This window comes from Sturnira hondurensis, unplaced genomic scaffold (genome assembly GCF_014824575.4).
Source record: "Sturnira hondurensis isolate 20B ecotype Veracruz unplaced genomic scaffold, ASM1482457v3 Scaffold0008723, whole genome shotgun sequence".
NCBI lineage: Eukaryota > Metazoa > Chordata > Mammalia > Chiroptera > Phyllostomidae > Sturnira > Sturnira hondurensis.
The window spans coordinates 599,370-618,599 of record NW_028081354.1 but is presented as its reverse complement, the minus strand read 5'-3'; the positions used below and the strand labels follow the sequence as shown (position 1 = coordinate 618,599).

Genomic DNA, 19,230 nt, shown 5'->3' with positions numbered 1-19,230 from the left:
GGAATTGAAAGTCCTCCTAGGACTGCTACGGAATTTCCGGATGGCCTTAGCCGTGTCTCCTCTCCATTCTGGGTCTCAATTTCCTTTGCTAGCTCTGACCATTTTGGTTTCACAGCTGCTCTGGTCCAGCGGGCCACACGAAATAGCGCCCCACGTCGCAGCCGCCGCTGGATGGCACTGGTGCCAAGCGCTGGCCCCGCCCACTTCCCGGGGAGGCCGAGGCGGGCCCGGTGGGAAGGGCCAGGGCCGGGATAGAGAAGTGGACTCTCGCAGCCTCGTGTGGTTCAGTCTCCCGGGAGCTTCTCCGCCGGCCCTTGCAGTCCCGCCATGTCCTGCTACATCTACCAGCTGCCTTCCTGGGTGCTGGATGACTTGTGCCGCAACATAGACACACTCAGCGACTGGGACTGGATGCATTTTGGTGAGTGGGTACCCTAGCGCCCCCGCCGGGGCCGGCCTCCAAACCCCCTCCTAGCCTCTCTGTAAGTGGGTCCTGATCCGGGCGGGGGTCCTCTGCCTGCAGTCATCTGGACTCGGGCCTCTCTGTGTGCCCGCAGGCAGGCCACTGCTCCCTCTATGGATCCTAGTACGATTGTCTGGGAAGCGTTTTGTGATTTTGGAAGATTTCCTCTGACACTCTGTCGCTAAGTAATGACCGACTTGATGGTGCTGTTAACAGTAAAGCTGATAATAATAGCTATGAGCACTTAACGTAAGCTATCAGTGTGCGGGGCCCTGAATGTAAGCACTTGGCAGGCATTATCTCACTTAGTCACCACCTATAAAGTGCCTGTTTCGTATTTCCCTTACCCGGTTTTATCCAGGGAGAAACGGATTTGGAAAGGTAGAGTCACTTGCCTGGGGGCATAGCTTGGCATAGAATGGTATTTGAATAAAGTCTGGCTCCACTAGGACTTTGTAACTCCTTGGTGTGTTTTGTTTGTGCCTGGTGATTGCTGAGAGCTCTAGGCATCTGGGGGGAGGCTGTGCCTGTGGTCCTCATGTTCCCAAGTAAAGGTCTACATTCCAGGCCACCACCTCCTAGCTGGTGATTGTGGGTGAGTTCCTTGACCTTTCTGAGCCTCAGCTTTTTATTCTGTAAAATAAAGGTTGTTGTGAGAACTGAAAATTGTATAAAAAGCACCTGACACTTAAGTGTCAGAAAATCTTGTAAGTAATAAGGAAGTATATCAATAACCATTCTTGGTTCTGGCTGGCTAGCTCAGTTGGTTAGAGCATTATTTTGATATGCCAAGGTTGTGGGTTCGATTTCCTGTCAGGGCACATACAAGAAAAAAAACAGTGAGTGCATAAATAAGTGGAACAACAATGCAGCCTTTCTTTCCATTCCTCTCTCTTGCTCTCAAATCAATGAAAAATATTAATAATAATCATTCTTAGTTTTTTTAAAAGACTTTATTTATTTACTTTTAAAGAGAGGGGAAGGGAGGGAGAAAAGGAGAGAGAAACATCAATTGTGTGATTGGTTGCCTCTTGCATACTCACTACTGAGGACCTGGCCCTAAACCCATGCATGTGACCTGACTGGGAATTGAACCAGCAACTAGCTACCTTTCAGTTTACTGAGCTCAATCCACTGAGCTACACTAGTCAGGGCTGTTTTATGTTTTAAGTCAGTGTCACTCATGTCACTTTATTTTTTAAATAATTATCCTTTCTTTAAAATTTAGATAACATACACCACATTTTATACACACACACACAGTTGAGAGAAATGAACATATGTGTGTTATTAATCAGTTTGAGCAAATAACATCTATTTTAACCTAGTGGTTCCCAACCAGGGGTGATTTTGCTGCCTAGGGAATATTTGCCAATGTCTGGAGACATTTTTGGTTGTCCCAACTTGGGAGAAGCAGTGGGCAGAGGCCAGAGATGTTGCTGTGCATCCCGTAGTGCCCAGGACAGCCCCCTCCATGAAGAATTATCCAGCCCAAGCTGTCAATAGTGCTAAGGTTCATAAACTCTGTTTTAAACCACTAACAAAAATAATAAATGCTTATTGCAAAATGCTGTGGGAAACAACCAAACAAAGCTCAAATTCTACCTCTCAGGGATAACCATTTTTAATATTGGATACCAATAATTATTTTATTTTAATATTTTTAAACATTTTTAATTGCTGTTCAAGTACAGTTTTCTGCCTTTTCCCTCCATCAATAGTAATTTTAAAAACAACAGTCCTGGCTGGGTGGCTCAGATGTTTGGAACATTGTCCAGTACACCAAAAGGTTGTGGGTTCGATTCCTGGTCAGGGCACATACCAAGGTTGCAGGTTTGATCCCTGGTCAGGGTATGTTTGGCAGGCAACTGATCAATGTTTCTCTCCCACATTGATGTCTCTCTCTCTCTCCCTTTTCGTCTCTTTCAAAAATCAATGCACATATTTTTGGGTGAGGATTTAAAAACAAAACAAAACAAACCAACAGCAGTAGCTAACATTTATTGACTTCTTACCATGTGCCACCAGAGTTCTACGTATTTGAGCCTTTTAGCCTTTTTAAAAAACATATTTATTTATGTGTGTACATTTTTAAAAAGTCATACAATTTTGAAGATTCTAATAGCCTACTTTTTCACTTAAAATATATCACAATTATTTCTTCTTGCCAAGCAATATTCTTTAGCAACATGGATTTATTGTCAGTGTGTTTTTATTAATTCTTTTTGATGGATAAAAGTAACAAATGCACTAGGTTAAGTGATGTAAATAATGAACCTGTGATAGAGGAAGGTGTCTTGCCCTTCCCTGGTCCCTGTTCCTCTCCTTAGAGACAGTCAGTGGTAACTCGTCAGGGCCCCTCTGAGAATGTGTATTGTGACTGGATTTCCTAGATGATACTGCATCCCTTTGCTGGGTTGATCTGTGATTGAACTACTTTGAATGTTTCCTGGGCAGTGGGCGAACTTTGTGTCATAGACTCCCTCTAGTTTTTTTTCCTGTTGGCCTTAACTGTGAATGCCAGAACAGCTACTGGGAAATTGATTGAGAAGGCACACTTCGATTTTTTTTAAACAACTTTATTGAGATACAATTCACATACCATACAATTTACCCATTTAAAGTGTACAATCTGGGGCCCTGGCTGGCGTAGCTCAGTGGATTGAGCACAAGCCTGCCAACCAGAGGATCACGGTTCGATTCCCAGTCAGGGCACATGTCTGGGTTGCAGGCTGGTTCCCTGCAGGCCAACTCCCAGCAGGGGACGCATGAAAGGCAACCATACATTGATGTTTCTCTCCCTCTCTCCTTCCCCTCTAAAGATAGATACATAAATAAATAATCTAAAAATTTTTTAAAAAGTATACAATCTGGTGGCATTTAGTATATACAGGGTTGTACATCCCTATTCACAATCAATGTTAGAACATTTTAATTACCCTCAATCGAAATCCTGTACCCCTTAACTGTTACCTCCACATCCCACACACATCTCTCAGTTCCCCCTGATTTAGGTATTACCTACTCTGGACATTTTATATAAATATAATCATACATTTTATATAAATATAATCATACAATATGTGTTTCTTTAAAAAATATTTTATTTATTTATTTATTTATTGTTAGAGAGAAGGGAAAGGAGGGAAAAACAGAGGGAGAGAAACCTCAAAGTGTGATTGCCTCTTGCACACTCCCTACTAGGGGCCTGGCCAGCAACCCAGGCATCTGCCCTGACTAGGAATCGAACTGGTGACCCTTTGGTTCATAGGCTGCACTGAATCCACCAATCCATACCAGCCAGGGCAATGTGTAGTTCTTTACAACTGACTTTGGTTTAGCATGTTTTCAAGGTTCATCCTATTGTAGCATAATCAGTGCTTAATTTCTTTTTATTATTGAATAATATTCTATGGTATGGACATACTGCATTTTATCAGTTGATGGACATTTGGGTTCTTTTCCCTTTTTGGCTGTCGTGGACAATGTTCCCATGCACATTTGTGTGCAAGTTTTTGTGTAAACACATGTTCTCATTTCCCTTGGGTGTATGTCTTGGGAGTGGAATTACTGAATCATAGGGTTACTCTCTATTTAACATTTTGAGGAACTACCAGACTGTTTTCTAAAGTGTTTGAGAGCTAGTTTCGCAGTGTATGAGGGTTCATTTCTGCATATTCACCAACACTTGTTATTGTCTATCCTTTTGGTTTTAGCTGTTGGAGCAGGTGTGACAGGGTGTCATGTGGTTTTCATTTGTATATCTCTAATGACTAATGATGTGGAGCATCTTTCATGTGCAGACTGGCCTTTTGTACATCCTCTTTGGGGAATACCTCGAACTTTTTAAGCCCTGGAGACACTAGAATTGCTCAAAGATCTAAGAGGCTTTCCGCTGTGGTTTAGGATATAATCCAAACTTCTCACCAGGCCTGCCCAAACTGATGCAATCTGACCTCCTGTTCTCTCGCGCCCTCTTGCTCACCCTGCTTCAGCCACACTGGCCTCCTTGGTTCAGAGTCAGGGACTTTGCACTTGCTCTTTTCTCTGCCTGGGACAGTCTTCCACCTGTGCTCCCCAAGAATGGCATTCTAGTCTGTACTGGTTTCCTCTTGCTGCTGTAACAAATTACCATAAATTTAGTGGCGTAAGAACAGCACAGATATATTCTGTTATAATTCTGGAGGTCAGAAGTCTTAAAATCGAGGGGTCAGCAGAGCTGCATTCTTTCTGGAGGCCCTGGGGGAGGAGATTCATTTCTTTGCCTTTACTAGCTTCTGGAGGCTGCCTTTTGTACATCCTCTTTGGGGAATACCTCTTTGGGGAATATCCTGTGGCTCATGGCCCCTTTCTTCAAAGCCAACCACATAACGTTGTCAGATTTCTCTCTCTGACCTCTGCTCTTGTCCTCATATCTTCTCTGACTCCTGCTTTCCTCTTAGAAGGACCATTGTGATGACACTGGGCCCACCCAGATAGTGCAGGCTAATTTCATTTTAAAACCCTAACCCAGGGTTGTCAAACTCATTTTCACTGCGGGGGTGGACCACATCAGCCTTGTGGTTGCCTTCAAAGGGCTGAAATAATTTTAGGACTGTGTAAATGTAACTACTCCTTAACTCCCTAAATTACATTCAGCCCTTTGAAGGCAACCATGAGGCTGATGTGGACCCCAGTGAAAATGAGTTTGACACCTCTGCTCTAACCTACAAATTCCCTTTCGTCATGTAAGATGACATATACACAGATTTTGGGGTCTAGGACACAGGCACCTTTGGTGGGGGCACAGTCCTTTAGGTCTCAGTTCCTGGTCACCTTGTTCAAGAGGCCTGCCCCATTATTCTCAACTCCATCACCATGTTTTATTTCCTTCATTCCACTTAACAGCTTTGACATTACCTTGTTCCATGTTTGGTTGGCCTCTTCCCAGAGAATGTCAGCGTCATGAAGGCAGGGACCTCACCGGTCCATTTCTCTCCTGTATTTCCAGAGCCTGGGACAGCCCCTGGCTGAGGGCAGATATAAGTGACCACTTGAATGTATGGTGAGCTGAAGGTTGTATGACTGGTGAGGGCATGGGGTGTGTCCACTTCTTGCCCTGCAGGGATGGCTTTGAGCCCATGGTCAGCCAGCTCTCTGTGTTGATCGGGGGTCACTGGGCTGGGAGCCAGTTGTGCCCCCAGTTTAGCTGGTCCTTGCCAAGTCACCACACTCTCTGATTTCCTCTTCAGCAGAACCAGTGACTACGATTGTCCTTCCAGTCCTAGTGGATCTTGGCTTCTGCAATTATTTTAGTGGCTTAGGGCAGATTGAGGTCCTGGGGAATGGGGTTGAGAACATCCTTAATGTGACTCAGAATCACACAGCCACAGATATACACAATCTTTGAATCTGAGAGTTTTTGACAGATAACATAGCTGCCTCCTGGTCATTTCCCTGTCATTGCAGCTGCATCCATTTTTGCCCTTGGGGCAAAGCAGGCTTCTTACAGCTTCACCCTGAGTGTATTTTGAGGGACCCAGGGACAGGGGTTCCATTGTCGGACTGCTCCTCATCTCGCTCACTCGTGCACGTACCAGTCTGTGCAGAGCCCTGCTTTGTCCTTACCCAGCTGTGTGGCTTCAGGCAAGGAACTCTCCTCACCTGTAAAATGCAGATGAAAGGCTGAGAGGCTTAGGGGACATGGTGGTGGGGACTGTCCTTAGTGCTTCCCCCTTCTCTCAGTCACACAAGGGGCATTTGACCGTAGGGCGGGTCAGTTCAGGAGGCTGTGTCAGGTCTGCTCCAGAGCGCTTTGAAGAAGGGCAAGCTTTCTACTGCATTGGGTGAACTCCTGAAGGATTCAGGAACTCACATCTGGAGGGATGATTTCCACGTGGTGTTAACCAGAGGGGATAAAAACAGGGTTTTGAAGAGTGTAGATGGTTTAATAACTACAGCTGACATTCATATCTCATTTACCAGGTGCCAGCCACTATTCCAAGTGCTTCTTTACATAACAGTCATCTAATCCTCTCAATGCCCTCTGAGGCAGGTGCTGTTATTATCCTCATTTGCAGATAAGGAAACAGGGAGGGGTGAAGGGCCTTCCCAAGCACACAGCAAGTAAGTAGCAGAGATAGTGTTAGAACCCAGGCCTCTGAGTCCAAAGTCTGGGCCTAGACCATCATTGAAACTGTCCCGCTGACATAAGCATGTATTTTTATATTTATAGAAAAATCTGGAAGATTAAATTTTTTAAAAGATTTTATTTATTTTTAGAGAGGGGAATGGAGGGAGGAAGAGAGGGAGAGAAACATCAGTGTGTGGTTGCCTCTTGCACACCTCCCACTGGGGACCTGGCCCCAACCCAGGCATGTGCCCTGACTGGGAATCCAACCGGCAACCCTTTGGTTTGCAGGCTGGCACTTAATCCACTGAGTCACACCAGCCAGGGCAAAATCTGGAAGATTAGAAGCAAAAGTGTAAGCAGTGCTTTTCCTGGTATCTTCCAAGTGGGGACTTTGATTTTCTCCTATTTTCCAAATGTCCTATTACCTGTGTGTGTGGGGAAAAGAGGTGTATGTAACAGGGCCCTCAGCAGTGCCTGACCGCCCCCACCCTGAGATCCCCATCTTGTTTGGACCCTGTTTCACAGGTGTAGTTAGATGTTACTAGGTCAATACCTTAACATGCAGCATTTTCATGGAGCTAGGATGTCCAGACTACAGGTGCCTTAGCGTTTAGTTCTTATTTCTCCTGCATTGCCTGGGAGGAAATGCAACGCACAGAGGCTAAGGGCTGTGGCTGAGTTCCCACAGCCATGGTGTTCAGGGGCAGCCCTGTGCTTCTGGTTTTCTCATGACACATTAAGCTGCCTCCAAGAGTGGGAGGTGTGAGCATAGCTTCTCTCTGCTGTTTTCTTTCTGCTGTCAGAAGCAGCCCCTGACCCCGCTGACATCACTTCCCATTGTCCTAGAAACTGTCCTGGGGTTTCCAGTGACTAAAAGTTGCAACTCAAGGAACTTTCCATCCTAACAGGGCACACTCTCCTGGAGGCTTTCTCTCTGCAGGAAACTGCCACACCCTTCCCCACTCCTTCAAAGGAAGGGGGTTGTGCAACATGATTCTGTCCCTCCTGGTCCTGAGGTCTAGCATTGTGCTCATGGCTCTTAGGGCCAAGTCCAAACCCCTAGCCCAGCATCAAAGCCCTCAGTTATGTTCTCTTGGGCTTCGTCTCTTGGCCCCCTTCCTCACTCAGTTCACTTATGTTTGTATTTTTCAAGTAGAAAAGCTCCATGGGCTTCTGGCTTAGTCACCACAGGATCTCTAGAGCTTGTCACAGGCCCAGGGCACAGTAGTGCCCAATCATATTGTGTCAAACGAACAAATGAAAGAATGAAAGAATGAAAGAATGGATGACTTGATGTTTACATAGATTCTTGCTTTGTGATTTCTGAAACCCTAGAACTGAAGCATTTTATTTATTCCTAGTTAAATAAAATGCCTCTCTCACTTCCGTAAACTCAGCAGAATACTTTGTAACCATTCGAAAAAGCCACTTATAAAGAGTTTATAACAACTGGGAAAATGCTTATGGTATAAAGTTAATAAATAGGGTCAGGCTGCAAAATCTTACAGCCTGGCGACAGCTGCATCCAGAACCACACCTGTGTGTGTATGGGGATGGGGGTGAGAAGGGAAAGTGTCCTAATAGGATACTGTGAGACTCGTTTTATTATGTTTCCCCTGTATTCCCCAAGTTTCTGTTAGTGAGCAACCATTAACTTTATAACAAAAAATGAAAAAAAGATATGCATTATTTTTAAGGATTTTTAATTTTATTTTTAGAGAGAGGGAAGGAAAAGGAGAGAGGGAGAGAAACATTACTGTGCGGTTGCCTCTCGAGCACCCCCTTCTTGGGACCCAGCCTGCAACCGAGGCATGTGCCCTGGCTGAGAATTGAACCAGCGACCCTCTGGTTCACAGGCTGGCACTTAATCCACTGAGCCACACCAGCCAGGGCAGAAATGCATTATTTTTGGTATTGCCAGTCATAGACCCCTGCAAATTTTGTGCAGTGCTTCAGAGTTGGAAAAGTGCTTTTAGATCCACAGGCTCTCTTGATCTTCGTAACGGTTCTACGAGGATAGTGGGCCATGGTGGGTTGGCTTGCTCACCCATTCATTCACTCATTTGTTCATTCATGTTTCGCCTGGCAGGGTTGAGACTTCGGGATGAGGAGAATGAGATGCTCAGGGTAAATTTTAAAGCGGCATAAAGAGGCACCTACTCTTCAGATTCCGCAAATGTTACTGATGACATTGGCAATGAAATGGCACCAGATCTTACTGGCAAAGTTGGACCTTGGTTCTTGAATTTGGCAAAGAAATAATTCAGAGCCAGGAACTCAAATGACAGGAGAAAGTTTACTTAGAAAGTTACAGAGGTAGTAAAGTGAGCCAGCTGAGTTGTGTAGGCACAGGAAACAAGTTACAGAGGCAGGAGAAGGGCCCTTGGAACTTGCGAGAAAGGCAGAGGAAAAGCACCTGGAAGGAAGAAGAGGGGGAAAGGAAAGGCATGCTGCCTGGTTGGCGAGCATGCGCTGGGTCCTTAGGCTAGAGGGTTTTAAAGGCTGGGAGTCAATATAATTATATAGGTTTCAGGTGTACAATTCTATAATGCTTCAATTCAATAAAAACAAACAAACAGCCTTGGCTGGAATGACTCAGTGGATTGGGCGTTGGCCTGTGAACTGAAAGGTCACCGGTTCGATTTCCGTTAAGGTACATGCCTGGGGTGCAGGCCAGGTCTCTAGTTAGGGGTGCGCAAGAGGCAACGTATCTGTATTTCTCTCACACATCGACGTTTCTCTCCCTCTCTTTCTCCCTCCCTTACCTTCTCTCTAAAAATAAATAAATAAAATCTTTAAACAAACACAAATAAATAATGACTGTGTGTTTCGGGGAAGTATTAGGGAAGGATCTTAATAGAATATTCATCACCTTTATGCTGATGCCCCCCAATAAGAGTTATTCTGTCTTTGGGTGTGGTTGGCACAAGTGGCATCACCTGGCTTTCTGTTACCTCCCTCCCTCCTGAGTAGGGTGGTTTAAGCTACTTACCCTGTGGTTGGGGAGGAAAAGTGTAAACTATTTACTCTTTTTTTGAAAAATAATTATTTACCGATTTTTTAGAGAGAGAAACATGGACTTGTTGTTCCATTTATTTATGATGCATTCATTGGTTGATTCTTATATGTGCCCTGACCAGGGATTGAACCCACAAGCTTGGGGTATTGGGATGATGCTCTAACCAACTGAGCGACCTGTCCAGGGCTGAACCACTTATTCTTCAGTGTCCTCAGTAGGGAAGATAGGATTTACGACTTACTGTATAGCTGTGGACTGCTTGGCTATTTATTTAACTACCTGTCTATGTCCCTGTTCCCCTTGTCTTGGCTTACTGGCCGGTCTGACAGTGCACAGTCAGCCCTGAGAGAGCCCCTCCTTACATTTTGCCCCCTGGGCACCTCCCCTGCCTCACCTACTCTGTGCCAGGCACTGTTCTCTGCTCTGGGGATCTGTTAGTGAACAAAACACATAAAACTCCTACATGGGCCTCTATTCTGGGGTTGCGGGGGGGAATGGCAGGCAAAGTTGTTACTCAGCTGTTACAGTCGAGGAAACCGATTCCATGGCGGAAGGACTCACCCAGAGCAAATAAGCAGCTAAAGCTCTAGGCCCCTGACCCCTAGCATCCAGTGGTCTTTCTCCGAAGTCTTGTGTGGCAGCAAAGTTGATATTTAGGTTCGAGCGTTAACGTGCTTGCCCTTATGAATATTACATGGAATCAACATTATAACTTGGGCTGCCTGTGGACCCCAGCTGATGGTGGAATTTCGGGTTTGGCAGGGGGCAGAGGGGAAAAGTGCTGTGAACAAGGCCTGGCTAGCATGCTGACCCTCTCGTGGAGGGGCTGCTTTTCTAACTCTGAAGCAGGTCCTCTCAACTTGTCTTCCAGCCTCCTACGTGATCACAGACCTGACCCAGCTGCGGAAGATCAAGTCGATGGAGCGGGTGCAGGGTGTGAGCATCACCCGGGAGCTGTTGTGGTGGTGGGGGATGCGACAGGCCACCGTCCAGCAGCTGCTGGACCTGCTGTGCCACCTGGAGCTCTACCGTGCCGCCCAGATCCTCCTGAACTGTGAGTAACCAAGACGGTCCCGCGTGGCCGGCCCTCGAGCGTGTTTCAGTAGGAGCTACACTCTGGCTCTAAGGCCTTTTTTAATCTTAAAAAAAAATTTTGAATGAAAGAGTTTGCCATCCAACTAAGAAATTAGTCACAGGGGCTGCCTCTCTGGTTACTGGTGGACGTGGTGGACACTGGTGGACAGTACAGGCTGTCTGGGTGCAGAGTCCTCCTTAGCTTTTCCCATCACAGAACACAGCGTTTGGGCCTTTAGGAAACAGTGTCATTTTGTCTGTCAGCCTCTCTCCTGCACAGAACTTGACTCAAATCCTGGCTTTCCTGTCCCAGCTGCCTCTGTCCTCTCAGGGCTGTGACGTCTGCCTTTGTTTTCCAAACCTCTTTCTCTTCCCCTTAGCCTTGCTGATTAAAACTGCTAGAGGAAGGGAGAGTAAAGCCTGCCTCCACATCACCAAATCCCCCGGCTGTCCTTTTGTTTGAGGAGCCTGGCTGTTTTCACAGGACGCTCTGTTCATGGGCAAGACGCTCCCCCTTTCTCTCCTTTCCGTATCTCCCCCGACCCCACACAAAGTGCTATAAATTTCGGTTACCTTTTGGAGGCGAATATGGAGGGTGTGTGGCAAGCATTTTAAGTTTCTGTATTCCAACTAGTCCAAGCTGGTTTCCCTTCCCTAAAGGTAGCATTAATTAAACCTTATTTTGCAGGTACTTGCTGAAGATTGTTTATGACCTTGCTCAGTTGCCTCTGGCAATTTGAGAACCTGATTTCTGCCCACCACTTAAAGGGCTTTAAATAGATTTTCAGGAAACAGTGCTTGACGATCACAATCGCCTAAAGCCCTGGGTGGAAAGTGGCTTCCTCAGAGACCTGTGTCTGCGGGTCATATCGTTTGTATCAACAGAGGCTTTCCTGAGGTTGGGCCTGAACTGAGGGGTGACGTGTGGGAGCCTTTGGGGGCCACGCTGGCACCAAGTCTTTTGAAACCCTGTACTGCGGGTGGCCGCTGGTCTGATGGTGTGAAGAGGGGAGTATGTGGGTCTCTGTTTCTTGGTATTTTCTTGGCCTTAATCGTGAAGATCATGTTATCCAATTTGTCAGACGTCAGAGGCTGTAAGAATTAGAATATAGTGGTAGAGGAGGCTTATCCCCCAGCCTCCGCTCCGTCCTTCAGCAAATGTGCTCGCCAGTGTCACCCCTTTTTACCCCTCTAGCCATTTCTTGGTAGTCTCCTGTGTTAGCATTTCAGGTTCACTGCTGTGTCTAAGGTCAGACTACAGTGATTTAGATAAGACAGTTCATTCCTCTCCCCTGTTTCAGTCCGAGCTGCACAGGGCTGGTGGGGCGGCTCCATGGTGTGGAGGATCCAGTTCTTGCTTTTTCATTGCTCTGCCATCTTGGACACCTAGCTGCTGATTCCTACCTGAGAGGGCTGCTCTGTGCCCTGCATGCACATTCCAGCCGGTAAGGAGGGAAGCTGCACACCTAACTTGCTTTCACAGGCCATTGGCCAGGATCTAGTCACATGATCATACCTCATTGCAAGGGAGGCTGGGAAATGTCATCTTTAGCTGGGAGGTTCTATGCACAACCAAAGGTTCTGTGACTGTAGAAGAGGAGGGAAGAAACATTGGAAGGATAGCAGTCTCCCTACATACAATCTTCCGCTTTGGGCCGTCTGAGTATCCATGTACACCTGTCTTCCCGCACGGAAAACATTCTCACCCGTTCCCCAAGGGAGACAGGCCTGGAATTGGTTCCTTCCTTCAGCTCAAGGCTCAGGATCTATGGGTGATTCACACTCGTCTTATCTATCAGTGGTGGAATCTGAATAGGAGTTCAATCAAAACTCTCATTTGAAATGAGAAACACACTGCAGTGCTTGTTAAAGTAGGTGACAAATCTGGCTGATGGGAATTGTAAAAGGTCCCTTCTGTTAGGGGAATAAGTCCCTTGCTTGGTCCATTTGGCAGCTCCTTGTTCTCAGTAAACTGGTGATTCTCAAAGTGTGTTTCCCAGATTTTATTTGTCAGCAGCACCTGGCAGGGAACTTATTAGAAGGGAACTTATTGGAAATGCAAATTCCTGGGCCTCACCTCATTTGCTGATTCATAAACTCCAGGGGTAGTGTCTGATCCCATGCAGATGGAGGTTTAAGAACCTTGGCTCTGGCCCTGGCTGGTGTAGCTCAGTGGATTGAGTGTGGGCCTGCGAACCTCGGCTCTAACACATGGTTCTCTAACTTCTGGCTGCCTTGGTGGGCAGTGGGGCGGGGGTGGGGGTTGGGGGGAGTGCCCTGTTCATTGTTTTCTGTGGTCTTATCTGAAGTGGGGAGAGAAGAGAGTCTGCCCTTATGGGGGGCTACACGGCTTCTGCAGCCCACTTCCTGCTGGTGTGGGTTTGGGAGCCCGAGTGGGGCTGGAGGGGTGAAACAATTACAAGCTTTTGTCTCACCAGGCCTGTGGTTTCTTTGGCAGCACAATTCTCATAAAAAACTAGCAGCTTCTTGTCTTTTGGCTTCTAATCAGTTCTGACTCTGTAGGCCTAACCCTGGAATGTTTGATCTTTCGTTTAGTGGCCTGTGCCCTGGACCTACCTGCCTCTCCTCCTAATTTAATGTGCTGACTGGAGCCTCCCTTGAGGCCATCTGAAATGATAATTTGCGTGGGCAGGAAGCTCTCTTAATTTGACTTTGGGCTCTCTGTGTCCTTCAGATAATCCCTTTGTGGGTTCATTGGTGGGGCTGAGAAAGGTGAATCATGATTAGAAAGGTTAGGGCCATGGTCTTATCTCCTGCTGAGGCTGTCTCTTCAGAGCCCCTGACATGAGGGTTCTTGGTCAGATGGATTGTCAGCTACAGGCTGAGTCTTCCTTTTCAACTCAGCTCATACAAGGTCTCGGTCCACTAGAGTTCATCGCTCTTTTACTGGAAGTTCCTGAAAAAGAAGCCACATGCACCAACAATCAACATTTGCAACGTGTCCCCTCAGTTACAGGTGCCCTTGGCACATGGACTGCCTTCTGAGTGTTGCAGGTGATGGTAGTTTTACCAACTTTTTTTGCTTTGCTTCAAGAAGCAAAAGCAAAAGCTGGTGATGCTTCAAGAAGCGTCACCAGCTTTCCAGCTTCAATGTCTGGATCCTTACTGCTTAGAGCTTTCCTCCTAGGCACCAGATTCTGTATTAGTTATTATGTTGATTTGGCTGTGATCAGAAAGGCCATGGACAACAGCTTGAACTACAGGAGGACTTCTTTCAATTAGCAGTAGTATGTGTGTTGGCAATCCAAGGCTGATACGGTGGGTTCGCAGTGTCAGGGATTCGGGCTTTTTCTGTTACCCTGCTGACCTCAATACGTGGCTTCCACCTTGTAGTCTGAGGTCCTCGCCGCTGCTTCTGCTGCCATTTCCACACTCCGGCCAGCAGGAAGGGGCGGGGAGGCACTTTCCTGTCCTTATCCCATCATTAGATTCTGTTGGCCGGAACTTAGTCACAAGACCATAATTAGCCACAGGAAGTGTAGTTTTTAGCCAGGCAGCCAGATGTCAAGCTGAAATTCCTAAATGTAGAAAGATGGGGGAATGGATATTCTTTATCACGTTGGTGCTGTCTCTAAATACTGTGCTTATATTATTCTTTTTCATATTTGTCAACTTAAATATTAATAACCTCCTAGAAGAGGATTTGGCTTATGTACGTTTCCCCCCCTTCCTCCCAATACATTTCTATCACAACTTGTAGTTCCTCTGTACATTGCTTTTGCAACTTTTGTTTTGACGCATGTCCTCACATTTCTAGTTTTTTTCCATCTGCTCTAGGCAATGGCTGTTGCCGCTCCGCCCTGTCAGATGATGTTCCTCCCCTTGTTGCCCTTTCTCACCCCCTCGTCCCCACGTTACCTCCCAACTTCTGGCAAAGCCAGTTGTGAAGGAGTCCGCCTTGAAGTCGTCACATCGCCAGGCTCCGCTGAGCCCACAGGGAAGAGCTGGGTCTTGGGTGAAGCTCCAGTCGCTGGGTCAGGACAGCAAGGGGAATGCCGCCTCTGTGTCCTGGTGGAAGGATGTGTTGATGTGATGGGGACGATACTGTGTGTACAGGGCAACTGCAGGGCAAGTCAGGGTCTAGAGGAGCCTTTTCCAAACCGCGTGCCTTCCGGGAGAGCTCTGGCAACACCCCCTGCAAACAAAGGCTCGTGAATGACTAAACTCGGAAATCTCATACGTTTTGTCAGTGCCTCCGAGCTTCGGAGATTCACAGTGTACACCGGCATGTTAAAGCTCTGATAAGTCCTGTAGCAAAGAAACGTCTTTGGGCTGATGTTTTCCATTTATAGTTGACCACGGAACCCCTTTTTCTTTTGATGCTTATTAACATCCCAGTGGAACTAATACACTGCTCCCGTGTAATGGTGACCATGGTGAAACTGCCAGGCAGTTTTGCAGAGCTGAGTTTGGGGGGCCAGGGGCAGCATTTATATGGTCAGGCCAGCCCTGGCTGGATAGCTCAGTTGGTTATAGCATCATCGCAATACACCAAGGTTGTGGGTTTGATCCCTAGTGAGGACACACACAGGAATCAACCAATGAATGCATAAATAAGAAGAACAGCAAATCGATGTTGCTCTCTCTGTTTCTCTTTCTTAAAACAAAACAAAACAACATATGGTCAGGCCAGCATTCAGCATTAGAAGAGTCTGACCCTAGGGGCTAGGGCCAACCATCACTCTGGGCCTTAAAACACAAGAGTCCTAATACCAAGAGGAACCTGTCCAGACTACCAGGCTTAGGAGAGGCCTGCGAGCCAGCAGCCTTCAGGGCCTGTGTGCCATCATCTGGGGGCTTAGGGGCAGGAATCAAGGGAGAGGCCAGCCCGTCAACACTGGCCTCCAGCTGAGGGTGGTGTGTCTGCCACCACTGCGGAGCTGAGGAGCTAGTTCAGTGCCACTGAGAGCAGACCTGGGAGCTGAGCCCATTGATGGCTGGGCTCAGATCGCTTTGACTATGAGGAGGGGGGCTAGAAACCAGCTGTGCCTCACCTGTGAGGTGGAACTCTCCCTCGTTCCTCCCCATGGGGAGTTAGATACACCGAGTTGAACAGGAGACTCAGTAATGAACTAAGATATTTATTGAGTGTCTGCTATGTATTGGGCCCTGGGGATATGGTGATGAAAATACAGGGTCCCAGACCTCAAGGAGTGTGAGTCTAGTGTGGGTGATGACAAGGGGACATGTAACCAACCACAGAGTGAGTGCTTGAAGGAGAAGTGTAAGTAGGGGGGACAGAGAGGTAGGATGGGGGAGAGAGGAAGAGTTGATCTTGTCAGGGGAAACTTCCCTGAGGAAGTGAGACTGAAGCCTCCTCTGGAAGGATGAGAGGGCAACTGAAGTGAGGGAGCGCACAGACCTTTCTAGGCCAAGGTGACAGCATGTGCAAAGGCCTGGTGGGAGGGGGCGATGCTTGAGGACCCAAAGGGACCCATGGAGGCCTCCCCGAGCCAGAGGACAATGGGAGTGTGGTGGGCTGAGACTGTGGAAGGGCAGGGTCAGGCCAGCCAGGGTTCCCCAGGCTATGGTCAAGTTTGCTTTCACAGAGAGTCAAGGGAGGATTTTGGAGGGCTTGTGCCTGGGGAGTACCCACTGTTCCTGCCACTGTGTGGAGTGGGGGCCTGGGTGGTTCCTGGTGTCAGCTGAGTGGGAGCTTCTTAGATCTGGAGGGATCTGGAAGGTGACCAAGGTTTACCTTCTCTTCTGCTGCTACTCTCCTCCTGGGAGCCTGAAGTTTCTCAATTTTTGTGCTCGCTCTTCTTGGTTGTGCAATCTTGACAGTTTCCAACTTTTGGTTTGGCATCTCATCCAAAGTCATTTCCTTCCTGGAGCTGAGCTGTCATCGAGTGGGGAATTTTTGGCTGCTTCCTAAAGTGAAATAAAACAGAATGAACTCTTTCTGTCCCGAAGAGTCTGAGCTGTTACAGGGCTCATGCATTTGCTCTTGGGAGTTTCCCCAACATTCACCCCTTTCCAACCACAGGGGGACAATAAAACATGCATAGGAATCAGCCCCCAGGGCTGCTGAGGACTGGCTATCAGAGGCAGCACTGTGCTGGGCCCAGACCCTCAGGCTAGGAGTCAGCATATCTGGGTTCTAGTCATAACTTGGATTTAACACCGAGTGTGTGCTAGGCAAGCATCTCATCTCACACATCTCATTGTCCCCATTTTATAGATGAGGAAACTGAGGCTCAGAGATTGAGTAATATGCCCAAAGCCACATAGCTAGTAAGTAATGAGCTGAGATTTGAGGTCAGGTTCACATGACTGTAACTGCTGCTGGGGTCGGTCCCTAGATGGCATCGTCTCACTCCCCACCTCTGAACAACAGGTCTAGACTTAGCCCTGTCTGTTTTCTTTTCTTTCTTACTTACTTTCTTTCTTTTTTTTTTGTAAACTGGGAAACTTCAAAACATAGGGATGGTGAGTTTTTTTGTGAGTTATTGCCATATGGCCCAGGACAGACAGGTCCCCTGACTTTCCTTCCACACAGTAGTTATTCCACTGGGAAAAAGGCATTAGTCACTGGGAGTTTCTTGAGGGTAGTGGAAGAATGAGCAGAGGGGTGTGAGCGGTGCATCTACACCTGTTCCCCAGCGTTTTAGAGAGGAAGGCTAAGAGCTGGAAGGAAGGGAACTGTTGCTTCCTGAACTCCTGCTCTGTGCTGAGCTGTGATAACTAGACTCCTCTGGGCTGCAAGCTTTTAGGCACCTATTGAGACTAATCGGGGTAGGCTAGGTTATGTTGCAGCCACAGACACACAAGCTCTGAAATCTCAGCTGTTGAAAGTCCAATGCTGCCTCGTGCATTCCTGTGACTATGTCGTCCGGAACACAAGACTTCCAGGGTCACTGTGTCAGGGGAAGAGAGGGATGCAAGAGGTTCACTAGCCCATAATTGCTTTGTCTAGAAGTGACTGTAGCATTTCCACTTAAAATCCATTGGGCCCTGGCTGGTGTAGCTCAGTGGATTGAGCACGGGCCTGCGAACCACACAATCGCGGTTCGATTCCCAGTCAGGGCGCATGCCTGGGTTGCAGGCCAGTTCCCGGTTCCCGGCAGGGGACACATGAGAGGCAACCATACATTGATGTTTCTCTCTCTCTCTCCTTCCCTTCCCCTCTAAGATAAATAAATAAAATCTTTAAAAAAAAAATCCATTGGCCAGAACCAATCACATGGCCCCAGTCTAATTGCAAGGGAGGCTGGGGTACAAGAGGGAGCAAGTGGCTATTTGCTAAACACTGTCTCAGCCACAGGTTACCTCAGTTCAAGGGGGTTTATGATAAAGTTCTACCTAACCATGACTTACAAAGTCTCACATGGTCTAACCCTTTCCAGCTCTTTCACCTTTTATTGCCACTTTCCCTCTCATTCATTCAACTTAGCCGCTAGGTCATCCTTCATTTGAGGAGGTACACCAAACTGTTTTCTGACTCAAGGCCTTCGCATGTTCTATTCCCTCTCCTTAAAATGCTGGTTCCTCCCCAACACCCTTGCATTCTTCCTATAACTAATCCTTTTCATCTTCTGGGTCTATGCCTGAATGGTGTCTGTCCACAGATGTTTTCCCTGGCCACCCTGGATAAGTGAGCCTGTCTGCTACCCCTTTCTCCTTGTTTGTCTCCCCCATAGAACTCATCCCAGTTTATGATTCGATATCTTTTGTTTCGCTAGCCTGATGTCAGGGTCATACCAGTTTTGGTAATGAATGGCATCCTCAGTCCCTTCGCAACAAATGAATGAATGTGGAAGGATAAGTCATTTCAGCAGCTGTTGCATTAAAGGTCCAATGGAGAACCAGAGAGACAGAGCAAGTGAGCAAGTGCAATTAGGAAAACAGGTCATGCCCTCAGATTTATCTAATTTTGTATCTAGTTCGAACTGGGAATTTTGAGTGGAGTGTGAGTGTGTGTGTGTGGGGGGATTACTTTGGATACCCAGGGAGTTGAGCCCAGGGATTAGGAAAGGAAAAGAAAGGGCCTAGAAAGCTGTATATGCCCAGCCAGCACCAGGGTTCTTTAGTTATGGCCAAATCACTTTCATTTATCGTAGAAGGCATCCGTTTCAGCCACCTGAGTTAGCTGAAGAATAAAAACAAGTGTGTAAATATTGCATCACTGTTTAACTTAACTTGAGGGCTGAGAAGGACGGGGGAGTTTCCAGAGTGTGGTCACAGAGGAAAGACCTTATCGGCCACTGGAGCCCCTTCTGCTCATGTGGGTGCTGCCTGGATTTGCCGCTGTGTCAGATGTTCCTGGGCAGCGGGGTCCGAGACCCCAGACCTCTCTGCCAAGGGCCCACCCTGTGTAAGCTTCTCAACTGAAGGAAGTGGGGCCTAAATAAACAAGATAGCTCTTCTGGGTTTCACTTTATTGAGGTATAAAGCAGAGAGAGGAATTGGACCTTTCCCTCAGAGCTTTTACTAATAGCTTAGAATGGTTGAGCACTTCCTTATTTCATCCTGATGGCAACTCTCTGGGAGCATGGTTCCTGGTCTCATTTGTCAGGAAGATCCAGAAAGGTGACTCTGCCA

The 19,230-nt window shown here is 47.2% G+C and overlaps 1 protein-coding gene across 1 annotated transcript in view; it reads left to right on the top strand.

Annotated features, from left to right (window-relative positions):
- Positions 1-230: 230 nt before the first annotated feature.
- Positions 231-19,230, top strand: part of IRAK2 (interleukin 1 receptor associated kinase 2) — a 60,057-nt gene continuing 41,057 nt past the window's right edge. The window contains exons 1-2 of the mRNA XM_037055603.1: positions 231-421; positions 10,466-10,648. Coding sequence (XP_036911498.1) covers positions 328-421; positions 10,466-10,648 — 277 coding nt within the window. The 5' untranslated portion in view covers positions 231-327. The remainder of the gene's footprint in view (positions 422-10,465; positions 10,649-19,230) is intronic.